The sequence below is a fragment of the Ranitomeya variabilis genome, chromosome 3, assembly GCF_051348905.1.
Source record: "Ranitomeya variabilis isolate aRanVar5 chromosome 3, aRanVar5.hap1, whole genome shotgun sequence".
NCBI lineage: Eukaryota > Metazoa > Chordata > Amphibia > Anura > Dendrobatidae > Ranitomeya > Ranitomeya variabilis.
The window spans coordinates 6,259,448-6,279,585 of record NC_135234.1 but is presented as its reverse complement, the minus strand read 5'-3'; the positions used below and the strand labels follow the sequence as shown (position 1 = coordinate 6,279,585).

The 20,138-nt window shown below is 45.3% G+C and overlaps 1 protein-coding gene across 6 annotated transcripts in view; it reads right to left on the bottom strand.

Annotated features, from left to right (window-relative positions):
* Positions 1-20,138, bottom strand: part of LOC143814903 (uncharacterized) — a 196,892-nt gene that overhangs the window by 154,626 nt on the left and 22,128 nt on the right. For 2 of the 6 annotated variants that reach the window (XM_077293576.1, XM_077293581.1), the window contains exons 2-8: positions 13,444-13,533; positions 13,204-13,290; positions 12,398-12,748; positions 11,959-12,222; positions 9,967-10,221; positions 8,749-9,000; positions 2,475-2,615 (exon numbers count right to left, since the gene is read on the bottom strand). In XM_077293576.1, the coding sequence (XP_077149691.1) occupies positions 2,479-2,615; positions 8,749-9,000; positions 9,967-10,221; positions 11,959-12,222; positions 12,398-12,748; positions 13,204-13,290; positions 13,444-13,533 (1,436 nt within the window). In that variant the 3' untranslated portion in view covers positions 2,475-2,478. The remainder of the gene's footprint in view (positions 1-2,474; positions 2,616-8,748; positions 9,001-9,966; positions 10,222-11,958; positions 12,223-12,397; positions 12,749-13,203; positions 13,291-13,443; positions 13,534-20,138) is intronic. The other 4 variants (XM_077293578.1, XM_077293577.1, XM_077293579.1 and 1 more) reach the window with 4 other exon arrangements.

Genomic DNA, 20,138 nt, shown 5'->3' with positions numbered 1-20,138 from the left:
ATGAGGAGTTTAGGACCTTCGATGATGTCGCGGCTTGCGATTGGTCGCGTGACTGCTCATGTGACCGCTCACGCGACCAATCACAAGCCGCGACGTCATCGCAGGTCCTAAACGCCTCATTCTTAGGAACGGAGGCTGCCGGTTACATCGGTAAGGTCCAGGGGCCGCCGGACGGGTGAGTATATCCATATTTTTTATTTTAATTCTTTATTTTTTACATGAATATGGATCCCAGGGCCTGAAGGAGAGTCTCCTCTCCTCCAGACCCTGGGAACCATACACTGGGAACTTCCGATTCCGATTTCCGATATCACAAAAATATCGGAACTCGGTATCGGAATTCCGATACTTGCGGTATCGGAATGCTCAACACTAGTGGGCACCTTACTGAGCAGGTATCTGGATGGGTAGAGGGTATTCTTAAACCACTGGTAAAGGACACACCCAGCTTCATTCAGGACACAACTGACCTTTTGAATAAACTATCAGCAATAGGTCCTCTACCAGAAGGAACCATCGTGGCCACCATGGATGTGGAATCTGTGTCCTCCAATATCCCACACCAGGATGGATTAAATGCCTGCAAATTCTTCCTGGAAAACACAGGGACTGATGCAAATTCTGTGGTGAAACTTATAAAATTCATCCTCACCCACAATTACTTTGAGTTTGACAAGAAGATCTGTCTACAGGAGACTGGCACAGCAATGGGAAGTAAAATGGCCCCACAGTATGCAAATCTCTTCATGGCCAAGCTTGAAAGCAACTTTTTGTCCTCATGTCCCACCAGGCCTCTGGCGTACTACCGCTACATTGATGACATTTTAATCATCTGGACGGAGTCTGAACAGTTTAATAAATTTCATCCCACCATCATCAACTTGACACTCAACTACTCCTGCACTGAAATTAACTTTCTGGACACCATCATTAAGCTGCAGAACAATAAAATAGAGACATCCCTGTATCAGAAGCCAATCGACCGTCCAACATACCTTAAATGGGACAGTTTCCATCCAAAACACATAAAAAAGTCCATTGTCTACAGCCAAGCCATCAGATACAATCGTATATGTTCCCACCCATGGACAGGGATGAACACCTGGGTCGCCTCAGAAAGACCTTTTTGAATCAGGGCTACCATCCAAGAACAACAGACCAGATTACAAGAACCACCAGAATATCAAGGAATCGCCTGCTACATTACAAAACTAAAGAAGAAAATAACCGGGTGCCTCTAGTGGTCACCTACAATCCAAATCTGGAGGTGCTAAGGGGAGCTGCACGGAAATTACAACCTTTACTGCAAAAAGATGCCCGCTTACAATCCATTTTTCCAGACCCCCCACTACTGTGTTTTAGGCAGCCCCCAAATCTAAGAAGTATGATTGTCAGAAGCTCCCTGTCCTCTCCAACAGCTGCAGGAACCTTTCCTTGCAACCAGAAAAAAATGTAAAACCTTCCATTTATAATGACCACGGACAAGATAAAGATCACAACTCACATCAGGACTACAAGATCCCAGGTCCTTTCAGCTGCGTCACTTCTAATGTGGTGTGCCTAATTATATGTACTAAATGTCCAACTGGGGGTCTGTATGTGGGGGAGACAGGGCAGAACTGAGAACAAGGATGAACTCTCATCGCCATACAATAAGAGAAAAAAGAATGGATATACCTGTGACAATTCATTTCTGTCCCCCAATCATAACATTATGGACATGAAATTACTTGCGTTGAAAAGTAACTTCAAATCTCATAGAGACAGAAGAGTCTGGGAATATAAACTGATGACGACCTTTGACACTCTAAATGCAGGAATGAATGTGTCACACGGATTTATGTCTTTTTACATCAACTAAGGAACTTGCCCCTCAGACCATGTGGGGTCATCACAACAGAGACCCGAATCAGGACAATAAAACATTCCTTATCTAAGAACTGGCCCAACATTTATGGACATAACTGTTTATCACTCATGGTAATTCTGCTTTATGCCACCTGTCTTATCCATGGGTTTTTTTTTTTGTTCTGTGCTGTGTTGTGCATAAATATGTGATTCTTCAGAATTTGTATTAGTCTATACCTGATGAAGAGACCTGAGTAGTCTCGAAAGCTTGCAATTTGTTACCATCTTTTCAGTTAGCCATTAAAAAGGTATCAACCACTGAGGACTCTCAATTCTAAACATTTTTGGACCTAAATTCCTTCTCTTCAGGTAAGTTAGTAGCCTGCTAGAAGCGGGCAGTTGGGAGGTCTGCAGTCGGCTAGTGTCCCTGTACCGGGGCTTCTGCCAGATATTGTAGTAGCCCGCCTGCAGAATGGACCAGCAGCAGCCCTATGGGAACGTTCTGTCTGTGCGCCCCATACAGCAGAGCGGTACTGTCACTGATATTAGATGGCCGCCTGACATCACTGAGATGGAGAATATGCAGAAACGCATGTGAATCTTGTAACACCGGACATTAATCTTACCCCATCATTGATCATGTCTCACATTGCGTCCAATGTAAAATGCAGCGAGGAAAAGTGGAGCAGTCGTCACAATCAGCGCCACAACACCGCCGATCACCGACTTCTGGAGGCAACTCATGCAAGTAGCCCGCGTTGACCCTGCTGAAATAGAATGGTATGAAACATCAATATGTGACCTGGTCTGTGGGGGATCTGCTCTACATGGTCCCAACCCTACATGTGATCTCCTCTACATTTCCAACCCTACATGTGATCTCCTCTATGTTTCCAACCCTACATGTGATCTCTTCTAAATTTACAACCCTACATGTGATCTCCTCTACGTTTCCAACCCTACATGTGATCTCCTCTACGTTTCCAACCCTACATGTGATCTCTTCTAAATTTTACAACCCTACATGTGATCTCCTCTACGTTTCCAAACCTACATGTGATCTCCTCTCTGTTTCCAACCATACATGTGATCTCCTCTGTTTCCAACCCTACATGTGATCTCCTCTAGCTGTCCCCAACCCTACATGTGATCTCCTATACGAATCCAACCCTACATGTGATCTAGTCTACGTTTCCAACCATACATGTAATCTATTCTACATGTGTTGTCATTCTTACATAAAATCAACTCTAAATGCTGTCAAGTCTATAAATGTGATCTACTTTTCAGAAATTCAATCCTGCTCAAGATCTGCTTTACATGTTCTCAACCCTACATCAAATCCAATTTAAATGTTGAGAACCCTATGAGATCTACTGTATTCAACTCTGCAATTGACACATTTCAGTCTCTGAGCTCCTGTCTTCTGTCTCTGAGCTCCTTGGCCAGTTCCTTTGGCCTCATGATCCTCATTTGGTCTGACATGCACTGTGAGCTGTGAGGTCTTATATAGACAGGTGTGTGCAGTGCCCCAGACTCCGGGTCGTTGCAGTACTGTTGCTCCGCCACTAAGGGGAGTGATGGTACGTCTGATGGCACTTAAGGAGTTTACCTGACCAGGTATTACAGACACCAATACACTTCATAGTCTGGCCTCCAGGGGGAGCAAAGGGTGCTATGTATTAGGCCACTCCTCACACTAACTGGGGGTTGGATAGGAAGTTAGTGAGAAGCTGACTGGGTTGGAACCAGGCAACATCCTGTGAGAGAGGGTGTTGCGGGGGAAAGATTCAGGGGGGTCCCTGACAGGGGTGGGATCCTGACAGAGGCCTAGTGAACAGAAAGAACGTTAAGGAACCGCGCCTGCGCTACATCGCGGTGGTATCTCAAGAAAGGACAAGAAGCGAGGTTTATTGTGGAGAAGTGAGAAACGAGATCAAAGCAAAAAGGAGATAACAGTAGGAGTCGTGCCCCAAGATCGAGGCAAAATCCTACTGAGGCGCGTAGCCGGAACGCCGAGGAAGTATTGGGCTCCAAGCCTTACTTCAAACCAACGGCAGGACAGTTAATTATAGGTTGGCTGCCTCACCTAAATCACCTAAGCAGACAAAGGGGGCAATTGTGGGAGAGGGGCGACGCTAGGGTCCCGGAAGAACTCCAGGCCTACCCGTCATACAGGGGCGTCCTAGCCATATTATCTAGGGGACGGAGAAGAACATCAGAACAGACATAAGTTGTGGGAAAGAACATCAGAAACAGACACAACAGTTGTGAGGACTATCCCGTGGTGCTCAGCAGGGAGGTACTACAACACACAGGCGCTAGAAGGTAGACACTGATTTCCACCTGCAAAGGGAACTCTGGAGGTGCCATCGGACCGGCCGGTCTCAGCCAGCCCTGTTAGCAGTACTCTGGATTGAGGATCCCGAAGCCTTCAGTAAAGAGGTAAAGAGACTGCAACCCTGTGTCCTCGTTATTCATCGTGACCTGCACCACGCACCACCATCACACCTTTGCTGGCTGAGACCGGCCGGTCCGAAGGCACATCCAGAGTTCCCTTTGCAGGTGGAAATCAGTGCCTACCTTCTAGCGCCTGTGTGTTGTAGTACTTCCCTGCTGAGCACCACGGGATAGTCCTCACAACTGTTGTGTCTGTTTCTGATGTTCTTTCCCACAACTTATGTCTGTTCTGATGTTCTTTCTCCGTCCCCCAGATGATATGGCTAGGACGCACCCGTACCCTAACCCTGGAGTTCTTCCGGGACCCTAGCGTCGCCCCTCTCCCACAATTGCCCCCTATGGCTGCTTAGGTGATTTAGGTGAGACAGACAACCTAAAATTAACTGTCCTGCCGCTGTTTGAAGTAATGCTTGGAGCCCAATACTTCCTCGGCGTTCCAGCCACCGGCTACGCGCCTCAGTAGGATGTTGCCTCGATCTTACGGCACGACTCCTACTAGCTTTATCTCTTTTTGCATTTCTCACTTCTCCACAGTAAACCTCGCTTCTTTTCCTTTCTTAGGATGCCACCACATTCAAGTGCAGGCACTGCACCGTAACGTTCCTGTTCTGTTCGCTAGGCCTCTGTCAGGATCCCACCCCTGACAGAGACCCCCCTGAATCTTCCCCTGCAACACCCTCTGCCACAGGTTGTCTGGATCCAACCCAGTCAGCTTCTGACTAACTTCCTATCCGACCCCCAGTTTTACCAGATTGTGAGGAGTGGCCTAATGCATAGAACCCTTTGCTCCCCCTGGTGGTCAGAATGTGAAGTGTAAAGTGTGACTGTGATACCTGGTCAGGTGAACTCCTTAAGTGCCATCAGACATACCATCACTCCCCTTAGCGGCGGAGCGTCAGTACTGCAACGACCAGGACTCTGGGGCGCTGCACTCAGCATCACCATCACGTCCACTTTCCCATCCCTTACCATACAACTTTCTTTCTCGTCCTTTTTGGTGGCCGGGGTTGTATCGGATGTGGTTGAACAAGTGGCTTCCTGCAGTTTGTGCGCATGTTCTACGGTACCACATACCCGTCCATCCAGTCCTGTTTTGCCACTGCCTGTTCCAAATAGGGTCAGGGGAGACAGGTATAAATGTATGGCTGTCAGTAAAGGCATGGCAGGTACGGACTTGAATGTGAATGATTTTGTGTGGTTGTCTACCAGGAATTTCAGGTTGAGAGTTCCTTCCTGGAAGTTGGGACCTAGATTCATTGGTCCCTATAAGATAACCGCCATCATTGGTCCAGCAGCATTTTGTCTTGAGCTACCTCAGGCTCTTAAGGTCTACAACATTTTTTCACAGGTCTTTGCTCAAGAGATATGTGGAACCCCTTGAGCCCTCACCCTTACTGCATCTCCCAATTATGGTTGATGGAAACCTAGAGTTTCAAATTTTGAGGATTGTAGATTCTCGCCTCAGACGTTGTTCCCTGCAATACTTGGTGCATTGGAGGGGTTATGGTCCAGAAGAAAGGATGTGGGTTTCTGCATCAGAGGTGAACACCCCCAGGTTGGTTGGTTCGCTCCACACCTCTTATCCTGAGAAACCTGGTCCTGAGTGTCCAAAGGCCACTTTTAGAAGGGAGGGTACTGTCACGGATGTGTCCGAGGCTGCAGACTGTTGCACTGCATCTGCTTCTGTCTGTAGAAGATCTCAGCAGTTTGCTTTGCAGACTTCTGCCTGGTCCTTCTGACGCTAGGACCCAGTGGCCACCTCCCCCAATCATAACGGCAACACCTGGACCATGATGGTAAGCGCGGGTGATATTTTCTATTTGCACTTCAATGTTGAGGCTTGAAGGATGACAATGTTTCTCACTGTGTCTACTCAAGCTAAGTGTTCCCTTGTTTTGTGTATCCTACCTGTCTTTAGCGGTAGTGGTGATTGACTAGTGCTCATCCTGTCCTTCCCGGTGCAGGGCTTATCGCCAGGGTCAGGCAGGGATTAGGTATCCTGATTGGCGATAGGTGCAAAACCTAATATAGGGATGATAGGACAGACAGGGTGACATTAGATCTGTCTAGGGGTCTCCACTCCCCCCTTCCCTAGGGTTTGGTTCCCCTTCCCTTATCCCTTTGTGTTGGACTTAGTCTTTCCTACACTGTGTATGACAGCAGTAGCAATATAGCAATGCTATTGAGATCCAACCAAGTCTGGCTGTATGCTTTTGACGCACAACTGCGGCAGTATAAATGAAGGGCTGTTGTTGTACTTGAAAAGAATATAAATTTGGTTGAATACCTGGCTAATACGCAGCTACAATTCTTTCCTTCTTTCTGCAGCATCTCTCCCTACTCTGACTGTACCCGATGACGCTATAAGGCCAGCCAATCACAGTAATGCCACAACCAAGATGGCTATGCCGTTACAGTGACTGGCAGGCAATCCCCGCAGGTTTATTGGCTGTCTAAAAAGCATCAAATGGGGCGGAGACTTGAGCTCCCTCTCAATCATTCAAAAAATACTTCCCGAGTCACGAGCACCATGAGGACAGTGATGCTCGAGCGAGTGACGAGTAGTGACGAGTGCGCTCACTCATCACTAGTGACTATGAGCAAGCAGATAGGCCATGATTTTACCAAAATAATTTCTAAGATGTTTATGTTATTGATGGGTGTGGGTTCATCTCCTAGGAGACACACCTCATTAGTTAACCCTATGAGTGTCTTCTGTGACACATCTGTTCTATGATGTAGAATGCTGCAATTGTCACCGACACTCGGCCGAGACTCGTCATATAAGCCTATGGGTGCGGGTGAGACAGACAGCGCATGTCACTCAGATATCATCCGAGTGATGTGCGTTATACGCTGACCCCGGCAATGGAGGAGATGGAGAAATTAGTTTCTCAGCCTCCTCTGCAGCTGTGCTCCGATTCACTCTATGCGAGAGGCTCGGAGCACTGACGCATGACACTCGGCTCCTGCTCGCAGCAGAGCAGGAGCGGAGGGTCATTAGCATATCGTATCCAATGCTCTCGCATCGGATGCAATACGCTAGTGTGACCCCGGCCTAACAGGTCATCAATCACCAGGACAGATTAATACTCACTAGTACAGGTTAGCACTCACTAGGGAAGTACACTACTCACCAGATAAAAATCACCACTCACCAAGACAAGTTACCACTCAGCCAGAAAGGAAACCACATACCTAGACAGGTCACCACTCACTAGGACAGGTCACCACTCACTAGGACGGGTCACCACTCACCAGAGAAGGTTTACACTCACCATGGAAGGTCACCACCCACCAGGACAGGTTACTACTCACAACAACAGGCCATTACTCACCAGGACAAGTCATCACTCATCAGGGAATGTCAACACTAACCATAGAAGGTCACCATTCACCAGAAAAGGGCACCACTCATGAGTCTAGGTCATCACTCCCCAGGACAACTCATCACTCACCCAGAGAAGTGACCACATACCAGGAATGGTTACCTCTCACCAGGACAGGTCAAAACTCACCAGGAAAGGTCACCTCATACCAGGAAAAGTCATCAGTCACCACAGAATATCACCATTCAACAGGGAAGTTCACCAGAACCGGTCACCACTCACCAAGATTGGTGAACACTTATCAGGGTAGGTCCTCATTAACCCGGACAGGTAAGCACTCACCAGGACAAGTCACTACTCACCTGGGAAGGTGACCACATACCAGGACAAGTCACCACAGCAGGTCATCAGTCACCACAACAGGTCACCAGTCACTGTGGACGTTCACCAGGAAAGGTCATCAGGACAGGTCACCACTCACCAAGACAGGAGACCACTTACCACGTCAGGTGACCACTCACCAAAACAAATCTCCACTCCCAAGGTCAGGTTACCACTCACCAGGACAGGTTACCACTCATGAATATAGGTCACCCACTCACCAGTACAGGTCACCACCCACCAGAGAATGTTAACACTCAACAGGTAAGTTCACCACCCACAAGGACAGGTCATCATTCACCATAACAGGTCACTACTTACCAGGACAAGTTATCACTCATCAGGGAAGGTCAACACTCATCATTCACCAGGAAAGGGCACCACTCACCAGTGCAGGTCATCATCATTCACTAGAGAAGGTCACCACTCACTAGGATAGGTAACTACTCAATAGGACAGTTCATCACTCACCCAGAAAGGTGATCACATACCAGGATAGGCCTTCACCCACCAGGACAGGTCACCACCCATGAGGACAGGTCACCATCCACCAGGACAGGTCACCACACATGAGGACAGGTCACTATCCACCAGGACAGGTCACCACACATGAGGACAGGTTTCCACTCATCAGGGCAGGTAAGCACTCACCAGGACAGGTCACGACTCACCAGGACAGTCCCCACACCCAAGGATAGGTCATCGTTCACCAAGTCAGGTCCCCACTCACCAGGACAGGAAATGTAGGTGCTGCTTGTATTTCTTTTCTTGAGACTGTTTTCCACAGAACAATAAACATCCCATGGTCCAGATAATGATGGTGTGCCATTAACCCTTCTCTGTTCACTTGTGACATTTTTCCACAATGATGTCCCATTCACTGAAAGACTGAAGATGAGATCTGATCCCTTCTCCACAGAGCAAATAATTCCTAGGCTGCCATTATGACATGAGAACTCCAGTATAGGGTCTGATGGTGGAACTAAGAGATACAAAAGATGAATATAAGCAAGGGGATAAAATACTCCATGAAATCCTCAGAGCTGACACTGTGTCTGTGACTGTCAGGGAATGCTGTGAGATGTAGTTTCCAAACAGCTGGTGAGCAATGTCTTGGAGACCACTGGTGTAGGAAATTACTACACCCCATGTACTAAACCTACATGTGCAAATTATAACCCATAAAATGGAAAAAGACCCAAGAGTTGTGTAGGAACATTAAATAATTGTTGTTTTATTCAAGAAAGAAAAACTATCCACATATGAGCAGTATAAATCCCCAGAAATCCTTTAATCCAGCATCTGAAATCCTGATAATCCAGTGCCGGACTGCAAGTTTATATAAAGACTGATGGCACAGCAGCTTCTAGAGTCCTCAGATTGTTCCAGAGTGTCTATCACCACTACCAGTTCTCTATCTGAGATGAGGCCTGGAAACAACCACAGCTCTGATCACTGACGCCAGCCAGGAGAAGAGAGCTGATGTCCTAACACCAGACAGGAGAGGCCCCAACATGAGGGAAAGGCGAAGCCTTAACAACGAAGAGGAGAAGCCCTGAAAATGGTGTGAAGAAGACCTGAAAGCAGAGAGAGAAGTGTTGAGACTGGAGAACGGAAGTTCAGACAGTGGAGAGGAGCCCTCACACCACAGAGGAACAGCCTTGACACATGAGTGGAGAAGCCATGACACCAAAGAGGAGAAAATCTAACACCAGGTAGGAAAAGTCCTGACACCAAAAAGGAGAAGACCCAACATTGGAGATGGCACCACTCACCTGGACAGACGAGGGATAGCACCACTCACCTGGTCAAGCCAGAGATGGCACCACTCACCCGGACAGACCAGGGATAGCACCACTCACCTGGACAGGCCAGAGATTACACCACTCACCTGGATAGGACGGCAATGTCACCACCCACCTGTTCAGGCCAACTTGCAACTACTCACCTGGACAGGCCGAGGATGTCACATTGGTTTTCTTCCACATCAGATGGTTTCCCACAAAACAGTGGACATCCCATGGTCCAGGTGACGACGTTGTGACATTAACGCTTTTGTCTTCATTTGTATAATTTACCACCAAATATTTTCCATTCTCGGACAAAGAGAACATGAGATCAGATCCATTCACTACAGAGCAGGATATCTCCAGGCTGCCATTGTGGAGGCAGCCGACTACCAGCTCGGGGTTGGATACTGGAACTAGAGAAAAATAGAAGATGAAAAAAATTAAGTGCGGCCCCAGGCCTAACACTCTACATATGGACATGGTCTCCTGCCTCTAGCATTTCAGCAATTACAAAACAACATCTCTCATAGTGACCTATAAACCTGTAGCTGTCTGAAGAGCGAGAGTCATAGTTTCCGTGAGCTTGATCTTTGTTCTGCTGCCTTTGGACATTATGGTAGTGATGAGGATCATTCAGATGCGCCAGCTCCAGTTTTATTTCAATATCTTGCTTACATTATGGGGTAACTCTTCTGTGCGGTGGATATCTAATATTTGCCACATCACTGCCCTCATTAAAAGAACCCTCATCATCCTCACTGACAACAGCTCTATGTTTCCTGTTAATCATCTCCACCCCACTATGGAGCCAGAAGATGCCTTCATTTGTCCAGCTGGACATTTTTCATGTTATACTTCTATCACACTTAAGAAGTAAAACTTCTTAAGAAGGATGTTCCACATTACTAAGTAGTGGCAGATTTCAAGCACTATGGGATAGAAAAGGATCTCTGCTGCTCACATAGTGCAATGCCTCAGTTAAGGTGTGAAAACATTGGATATTTCATGGAAACTTAAGTGTGATCATCGCACTGTGAAGAGATTTGTGCCTGATACAGAGCACAGACAGGTTTCTGCAGATAAAGGCAGAATGAAGAAGGTTCCTGCATATAAAGGCATAATGAGAAAGGTATCTCCCATCAAATTTATCAGATTAAGAGAGCAGCTGCTAAAATCTGATTACAATGCAGCAAACAAGTATGTGAAGCTGCTGGAAAGCCTGCAATTGTCCATGAACCTACTATTTGGCCACCCATAAACAGCGCTCACAAGCAGAGACAGATGCAATGGGTCACAGAAGCTCCAATGTTACATGGAATTTGGTCTGGCAAGATGTTATTTATTGAAATTGCTTCTGATGTCAGTAAATGTGACGTTTTAATGCTGCAGATTCCATAAATGACCATTTTCAGTACTTTACAACCAGAAAATGTTTGGATTCTTGTTGTGCAGAAGAGTTTGCTCCTTTCTGAGTTTTCTTTTCTGACCATTTTCAGTACTTTACAACCAGAAAATGTTTGGATTCTTGTTGTGCAGAAGAGTTTGCTCCTTTCTGAGTTTTCTTTTCAGTTTTGGAATAAATCCTGATCTGATTGGGAGATTTGTCCCATAAATGTGATTTATCCTCTAACGATCGATGGTTGGACGTTACACGACTCATCTGTGTCCAGGAGGAAAGTAGTATTTGTGTAAGAACTTGGAGCACGTTGTAGATTACTCTATGCTACACTTTATATTACATTTATCGATATATACTCACTTGTTATACTGGGCGATTGCTGGATTTGATGCAGTTGATATATACATTATATATGCACAGCTCCGCACTCTAAATGATATATACACACCGTCATACGCCTCATTGTATTTATATACAGTATATATTATTACTCTTGATACCATGTTTATGATATTGTCTCTTATGGTTTGTGTGATATCCGTGCCTCCCCTGATTTTGGCTTTTTCGTGTCTGTTTGTCTTCTGCATCGGGGTGTCCATATAATTTTGCACTTAGTAAAGTTGTTACATATAGTACACATTTTTGGCTGTATATATTATGTATTTCAGAGGTGATCCGATTCCCTACAAGAGTGATCCCACCATCGTCTCCTCCTATAGATTCATTCACCTGCAGCAGGAGCAGCACTCACCTGGACATTTCACCTGAGATTTCCCGGTCTCGCCGTCACTGACCCGGTTTCTGGCAGAACACGTAATATTCCAGGGTCCTGGTGAGGTTGTGGAGACATGGACCTCGCTGGCTTTCTCCGCAGTCCTGGATGAGTCCTTCAGCAATGAAATTCCATTAACTGAAATGGAAAACTGAGGATCTTCCCCAGTGTTGATGCCGCAGACGATGACGGCTCCACCGTCCGGAAGACATGACACTTTCAGGAGAGGCTCTGATACCGGGGCTGGGGAGGGAAACATATACAAATGTATGAGCACACGGGACACCATCAGAGAGCCTCACGCCTCCTCCATCATGTCATGTGAGTACGAGGCGACCATAGCGGACGATGGGTAGATATGAGTAATAAAGGCGCCATACACTCCTCGTACTCTCCACTCACTACACCCCCCACTTACCTTGTATATGGAGAGTATAGGACTGAGCAAACACCTTTACTCCACAGAAGTTGCCCACGGTGAATATATAATTCCCGCTGATGTTCCTGGTGACATTGATCACGGTGAGACGTCCGTCCAGGGAGACATTATAGTTGGGGCTCCTTGGGAAGGTAATTCTGCAGCGTTTACTACTGGCGATCCTGGAATCGTTTCCAGATCCTTTCTGCCTCAAGCTCCAGATAAACTCATCACACTTCTGAGGATCTTTATCTCTGGTCAAGTTATAAGTCACAGGTAGGAGAACATTGGAGCCCAAGCGGACGTATCTATCTGTATGGGTACCAGCCTCGGGGTCCAGGCCTGCAGCAACTGAGAACATTCAGTGAGGGCATTATTTCACATTACAGTCACAGGATCACAGAGTATAATGGTGCTGCACGGGAGGAGTCCAGCTCAGGAGAAGACACCGACCACCTCACACCCAGCGCTGGCTGCCATCATACATCTGAAGAGTCGCTGGTAGCACAACGCTATTTGTTTCTACACCTGATATTCTGATCCTCCTCTGGCCAACAGTTGTGTGTGTAATAATATATATATATATACTGTATACACACCCAGTACATTGTTATATATAGGACATACGTCCCGGGATTGTCACACAAACCGTAACATTTCTCAGTTGTAATATTTAGGATCAGATCCTCCCTGAGAAGCGGAGGCCTCGAGGGATACGGACATGATACTGGGATCCCTGGTACTGTAGAGTCACTATGCGGTAGGTCCCCATATCTGAGCAGTAACTGGTTTTCCCCCATCATTACCTGCTGGGCACAGGCTGGGTGTATTCCGGGTCCCTGTCTGGTTGACGTCTCGTCCTCCGCTGTCCATATTGTTAGTGCTCGGCTTCGCTGATGGAACATATACACATTTGCACATTATCGATCCTGAATTAGGACCACGGCTCAAAATATCACATTGCTGTTGTACTGCACTAATTATTAGTATTAGTATTAGTATTGGAGAAAACGTATTCGAGAAGGGATTCAGGCACCATGACTTACCTTCCTTTGCACTTTCTTTGCCTTGGTTGAGATCTTCGCTGATGTTTTTGTTTGCCGATGTTTGTGTCGGGGACCCTCCCTTCCCTGCAGCTGAGCATGAAGATGAGCAGTGATCAGAGAGATTGACATCAGGCATCGGGGAGAATCTCTCGCAAGGTATGAAAGTATCATGTTCTGTATCTAACCTCAAATGAGGTGATAATGATAGAGATATCTCTATGGTATATAGAACACCCACATCCAATATATACCAAAAGCATCAGTGTGAAACGCGCGTCGGGGCAGTTCTGATGATATCCATGATTTTGTGATTACACTATGGGTAAACAATGATTTATCTTAGCTTTATTCTAATGGACTAGCCGGAGTAAAAAGGTGTCTATTTTAGACTACACATATGCAGTGTATTTTGGCAGCCATTTTATTTAATTTCATCATCAGCTGAGTAGACTTGGTATTTATGTCTTAAATCACATCTGGTTTACCATCTCCACTTTTGCTTTACTTGAATTACTCTTTTTGGTGAATCCTCGTTCATGCGTCTTCCTTTTTGTATGATGGTGTCTTTTTAAATATGTTCAATAAAATATGATTGATTATATATTGTCTTTGTGAGTGGTTATTGGATATTTTGTATCCATATGTAGGTCATTATATGATTGATCCACTGCATATAACAGTTTCTTAAACTATTAATGGGGAGACGGACCTTGATATGTCTTTAGCCAGGATTAATGTTATATGTTTTGTGAATATTCAATATGTATACAAATTGCCTTTTCAGAGAGGAAGAGGACTTCTTGGGGTAGCACTCTCCAAAGTCGCCATTCTTTAAGAAGCTTTGCCATATGACTTCGGATAAAAGCCAAACCAGACACCTGCAACCACATCCCATTTGTAGACATGTGTTACGGGGAGTTTACTCCTCATTAGTCCAAAGCAGGATGTCTGACTTGGCCTGCATTCAAGGCCTCTGAGGGTGTCTACGAGGGAACGTCTCTCCATCTTGGGAGAACAAATATATAATACACACATCTATACACTAACATACAGAACCAGTCAAAACTGCACACCCCTGATCATGGAACAGTTCTCCTTGTTCCTATTTTAACTTGCACGTCGTAGAGTCAGATAGAAGGCAGCAAAGCCACAAAGGAAGGAAAGAAGGAACCCTTCATCTGGTAGACTGGGACAATAAATAGAAATAAGAATACAGATAATAAATGGGAAATGTGTAAGAACATCCTAGCTAGGCAGTGTAAGCGGTTTATACCTTGTGGGAATAAAAGGACAAGAAATAGGAAAAACCCAATGTGGCTAAACAGAGAAGTAAGGCTACGTTCACATTTGCGTTGTGCGCCGCAGCGTCGGCGCCGCAACGCACAACGCAAACAAAAACGCTTCAAAACGCAAGCACAACGCTGCGTTTTGCGCCGCATGCGTCCTTTTTTTCATTGATTTTGGACGCAGCAAAAATGCAACTTGCTGCGTCCTCTGCGCCCGGACGCGGGCGCCGCAGGGACGCATGCGGCGCAAAACGCAAGTGCGACGCATGTCCATGCGCCCCCATGTTAAATATAGGGGCGCATGACGCATGCGGCGACTCTGCGGCGCCCGACGCTGCGGCGCCAACCGCAAATGTGAACGTAGCCTAAGAGCAGCAATTAACAGTAAAAAGAAAGCATTTACACCACTAAAGCAGGATGGCACCGGTGAAGCTCTAAGAAACTATAGGGAGGAAAAAACTTTATCTAAAAAATAGTGATGAGCGAGTATACTCGTTACTTGAGATTTCCAGAGCACGCTCGAGGGTCCTCAGAGTAATTTTTAGTCCTCAGAAATTTAGTTTTCATTGTTGCAGCTGAATGATTTACATCTGTTAGCCAGCATAAGTACATGTGGGGGTTACCTGGTTGCTAGGGAATCCCCACATGTACTTATGCTGGCTAACAGATGTAAATCATTCAGCTGCAACAATAAAAACTAAATTTCCGAGCACTAAAAAATACTCGGAGGACCCTCGAGCGTGCTCTGGAAATCTCAAGTAACGAGTATATTCACTCATCACTGCTAAAAACTAATTAAAGCTGCCTAAAAGGAAACAGAGAAGCACATTGCTAAGGAGAGTAAAACTAATCCCAAACTGTTCTTCAACTATATCAATAGTAAAAGAATCATAAGTGAAAGTGTAGGAAAGAATGGTTGTAGATGACGAGGGAAAAGCGAATATATTAAACACCTTCTTCTCCACGGTGGAAAATGAAATGCTAGGTGAAATCCCAAGAAACAATGAAAACCCCATATTAAGGGTCACCAATCTAACCCAAGAAGAGGTGCGAAACCGGCTAAATAAGATTAAAATAGATAAATCTCCGGGTCCGGATGGCATACACCCACGAGTACTAAGAGAACTAAGTAATGTAATAGATAAACCATTATTTCTTATATTCAGGGACTCTATAGCGACGGGGTCTGTTCCGCAGGACTGGCGCATAGCAAATGTGGTGCCAATATCCAAAAAGGGCTCTAAAAGTGAACCTGGAAATTATAGGCCAGTAAGTCTAACCTCTACTGTTGGTAAAATATGTGAAGGGTTTCTGAAGGATGTTATTCTGGATTATCTCAATGAGAATAACTATTTAACTCCATATCAGCATGGGTTTATGAGAAATCGCTCCTGTCAAACCAATCTAATCAGTTGTTATGAAGAGGTAAGCTATAGGCTGGACCACGGTGAGTCATTGGACGTGGTATATCTCGATTTTTCCAAAGCATTTGATACCGTGCCGCACAAGAGGTTGGTGCACAAAATGAGAATGCGGGTTCTGGGGGAAAATGTGTGTAAATGGGTTAGTAACTGGCTTACTGATAGAAAGCAGAGGGTGGTTATAAATGGTATAGTCTCTAACTGGGTCGCTGTGTCCAGTGGGGTACCGCAGGGGTCGGTATGGGGACCTGTTCTCTTCAACATATTCATTAATGATCTGGTAGAAGGTTTACACAGTAAAATATCGATATTTGCAGATGATACAAAACTATGTAAAGCAGTTAATACAAGAGAAGATAGTATTCTGCTACAGATGGATCTGGATAAGTTGGAAACTTGGGCTGAAAGGTGGCAGATGAGGTTTAACAATGATAAATGTAAGGTTATACACATGGGAAGAAGGAACCAATATCACCATTACACACTGAACGGGAAACCACTGGGTAAATCTGACAGGGAGAAGGACTTGGGGATCCTAGTTAATGATAAACTTACCTGGAGCAGCCAGTGCCAGGCAGCAGCTGCCAAGGCAAACAGGATCATGGGGTGCATTAAAAGAGGTCTGGATACACATGATGAGAGCATTATACTGCCTCTGTACAAATCCCTAGTTAGACCGCACATGGAGTACTGTGTACAGTTTTGGGCACCGGTGCTCAGGAAGGATATAATGGAACTAGAGCCAGTACAAAGGAGGGCAACAAAATTAATAAAGGGGATGGGGGAACTACAATACCCAGAGAGATTAGCAAAATTAGGATTATTTAGTCTAGAAAAAAGACGACTGAGGGGCGATCTAATAACCATGTATAAGTATATAAGGGGACAATACAAATATCTCGCTGAGGATCTGTTTATACCAAGGAAGGTGACGGGCACAAGGGGGCATTCTTTGCGTCTGGAGGAGAGAAGGTTTTTCCACCAACATAGAAGAGGATTCTTTACTGTTAGGGCAGTGAGAATCTGGAATTCCTTGCCTGAGGAGGTGGTGATGGCGAACTCAGTCGAGGGGTTCAAGAGAGGCCTGGATGTCTTCCTGGAGCAGAACAATATTGTATCATACAGTTATTAGGTTCTGTAGAAGGACGTAGATCTGGGGATTTATTCTGATGGAATATAGGCTGAACTGGATGGACACATGGCTTTTTTCGGCCTTGCTAACTATGTCACTATGTTATATGGAAATGAGAAGTAAACAAACGTGTGAAGCAAAGCAGAATACATACTATTCCTTACATTCCTCATGTGATGCTCTGATGGCAGCTTTACACTCCTTTGTCCTCTGTCTGCAACTTCATCAGTCATCACCTTCCAACAGTCATGACGGAGTTCCCAGAGGTGATGATGAGCTCTTTTCACTGCCTTTGCCTTCTCTCTGCATCCAACTTATCCCAAACCATCTCCTTTAAGTTAAGGTAGGGTAATTGTGGAGGTCATGTCTTTTTATGCAACCTCCATCCCTCTCCTTCTTGGTCACACAGCCATTACATTACCTGGACCTGTGTTTTAGGTCATTGTCCTTTTATAATACACATGATAATCCAACTACACACAAACAAGATGGGATAGTAGTTGCTGCAGAACGTTGTAGAAGTGAAGTCTTCTTCTTGGTGGTCCTCAGTAGAGGCTTCTTCTTATTTATGGTCCTCAGTAGGGGTTTTCTCTTGTTCATAGAATCCTAGAATGTTAGAGGTGGAAGGGACCTCCTGAGTCATCTGGTCCAACCCCCGGCTCAAAGCAGGATTTACTAAATCATCCCAGACAGATGTCTGTCCAGCCTCTGTGTGAAGACTTCCATTGAAGGAGAACTCACCACCTCTCGGGGCCGCCTGTTCCACTCATTGATTACCCTCACTGTCAAGAATAAAGATGATCCCTCTACAATGTGACAGCCCTGGAGATATTTGTAGACGGCTATTAAGTCTCCTCTCAGTCTTCTTTTTTTGCAGCTACACATTCCCATATCCTAGATCCTACAGAGAACTGTGGAGTATAACGTCCAAAAAATCAGAAACTGTGAACTTAATTATAAAAATACAAATTTTTATTGAACAAATATGGACAAAACAAGTAAAAAATTCAGTGTTTGGAAAGAAAGAATGGATATGACACAATGACAAAAACAGCGCACCTAAAAACCACGTGTTGCCAAAAATGGCATCGCACCAGGGAGGCACAAACAGAGGTGTGGGTACTGATAATAATACAGAGGCACTATAAACTAAATCAGGGAGACACAGGTGTGACTACCCGAATGAACTGTGCATGCAAAACTGGCCTAAGTTCAATAGGGAGTATGGTACCTGCGATACCCAGAATAAAAGGACAAAATTTACACGTGCCTGACCTTAAATCAGTCTAAATGAAGTGCCACACGCCTACAGAAAGTGCCATATATAGTGCTTACCAATGTGGGACATGGAGAAGATGCGTGCGCTGTCAAGAACCCCAATGGGCTCCCCCAGTTTGTATTTTTATAACTAAGTTCACAGTTTCTGATTTTTGGGACGTTATGCTCCACAGTTCTCTGTAGGATCTATTTATAATGGGAGTTGTCCGGTTCTTATTTTGTGTTCCAGCACTTTTTCTGTATGGGGAGTGATTGTATGTGTTCTGGAGATGGCGGTTTGTGTTAAACATTCCCAAATCCTGTAACCGTTCCTCATAGGACATGGTCTGCAGACCGGTCACCATTCTGGTCGCTCTTCTCTGAACTTGCTCCAGTTTGTTGATGTCTTATTTAAAATGTGGTGCCCGAAACTGGACCCAGTATTCCAGATGAGGTCTGACCAAAGAGGAGTAGAGGGCAATAATGACTTCACGTGATCTAGACTGTATGCTTCTGTTAATACATCCCAGAATTGCATTTGCCTTTTTTGCTGCTGCATCACACTGTTGACTCATGTTCATGTTTGCGGTCCTCAGTAGGGGCTTCCTCTTGTTTGTGGTCCTCAGTAGGTGCTCCTTCTTGTCTGTGGTCCTCAGTAGTGGCTTCTTATCTGTGGTCCTCAGTAGTGGTTTCTTCTTGTTTGTGGTCCTCAGTAGTGGCTTCTTCTTCTTTGTGGTCCTCAGTAGTGGCTTCTTCTCGTCTGTGGTCCTCAGTAGTGGCTTTTTCTTGTCTGTGGTCCTCTGTAGTAGCTTTTTCTTGTTTCTGTCCTCAGTAATGGCTTCTTCTTGCTTTCCGTCCTTAGTAGTGGCTTCTTCTTGTTTGTGGTCCTCACTAGTGGCTTCTTATTGTTTGTGGTCCTCAGTAGTGGCTTCTTCTCGTCTGTGGTCCTCAGTAGTGGCTTTTTCTTGTCTGTGGTCCTCTGTAGTGGCTTTTTCTTGTTTCTGTCCTCAGTAATGGCTTCTGCTTGCTTTCCGTCCTTAGTAGTGGCTTCTTCTTGTTTGTGGTCCTCACTAGTGGCTTCTTCTTGTTTGCAGTCCTCACTAGTGGCTTCTTCTTGTTTGTGGTCCTCAGTAGTGGCTTTTTCTTGTCTATAGTCCTCTGTAGTGGCTTTTTCTTGTCTGCGGTCCTCTGTAGTGGCTTTTTCTTGCCTGTGGTCCTATGTAGTGGCTTTTTCTTGTTTCTGTCCTCAGTAATGGCTTCTGCTTGCTTTCTGTCATTAGTAGTGGCTTCTTCTTGTTTGCAGTCCTCACTAGTGGCTTCTTCTTGTTTGTGGTCCTCAGTAGTGGCTTTTTCTTGTCTGTAGTCCTCTGTAGTGGCTGTTATATAAGGGCTGTTATCTGAGGTGCTGTCACTTTGCGTTTTCTGAGTCCGGTAACACTGATGAACGTATCCTCTGTATTATGATTAGGCTAATAAAAATCCAATATCTCTGTATAATTGTAAAAAAAAAGCAGGAAAGGATAGTGGAACAATGAGCAATTAAATAAATTGTATTCTATCACTTGGAGAATATTCCACCAAACAAATACTGTATATAAT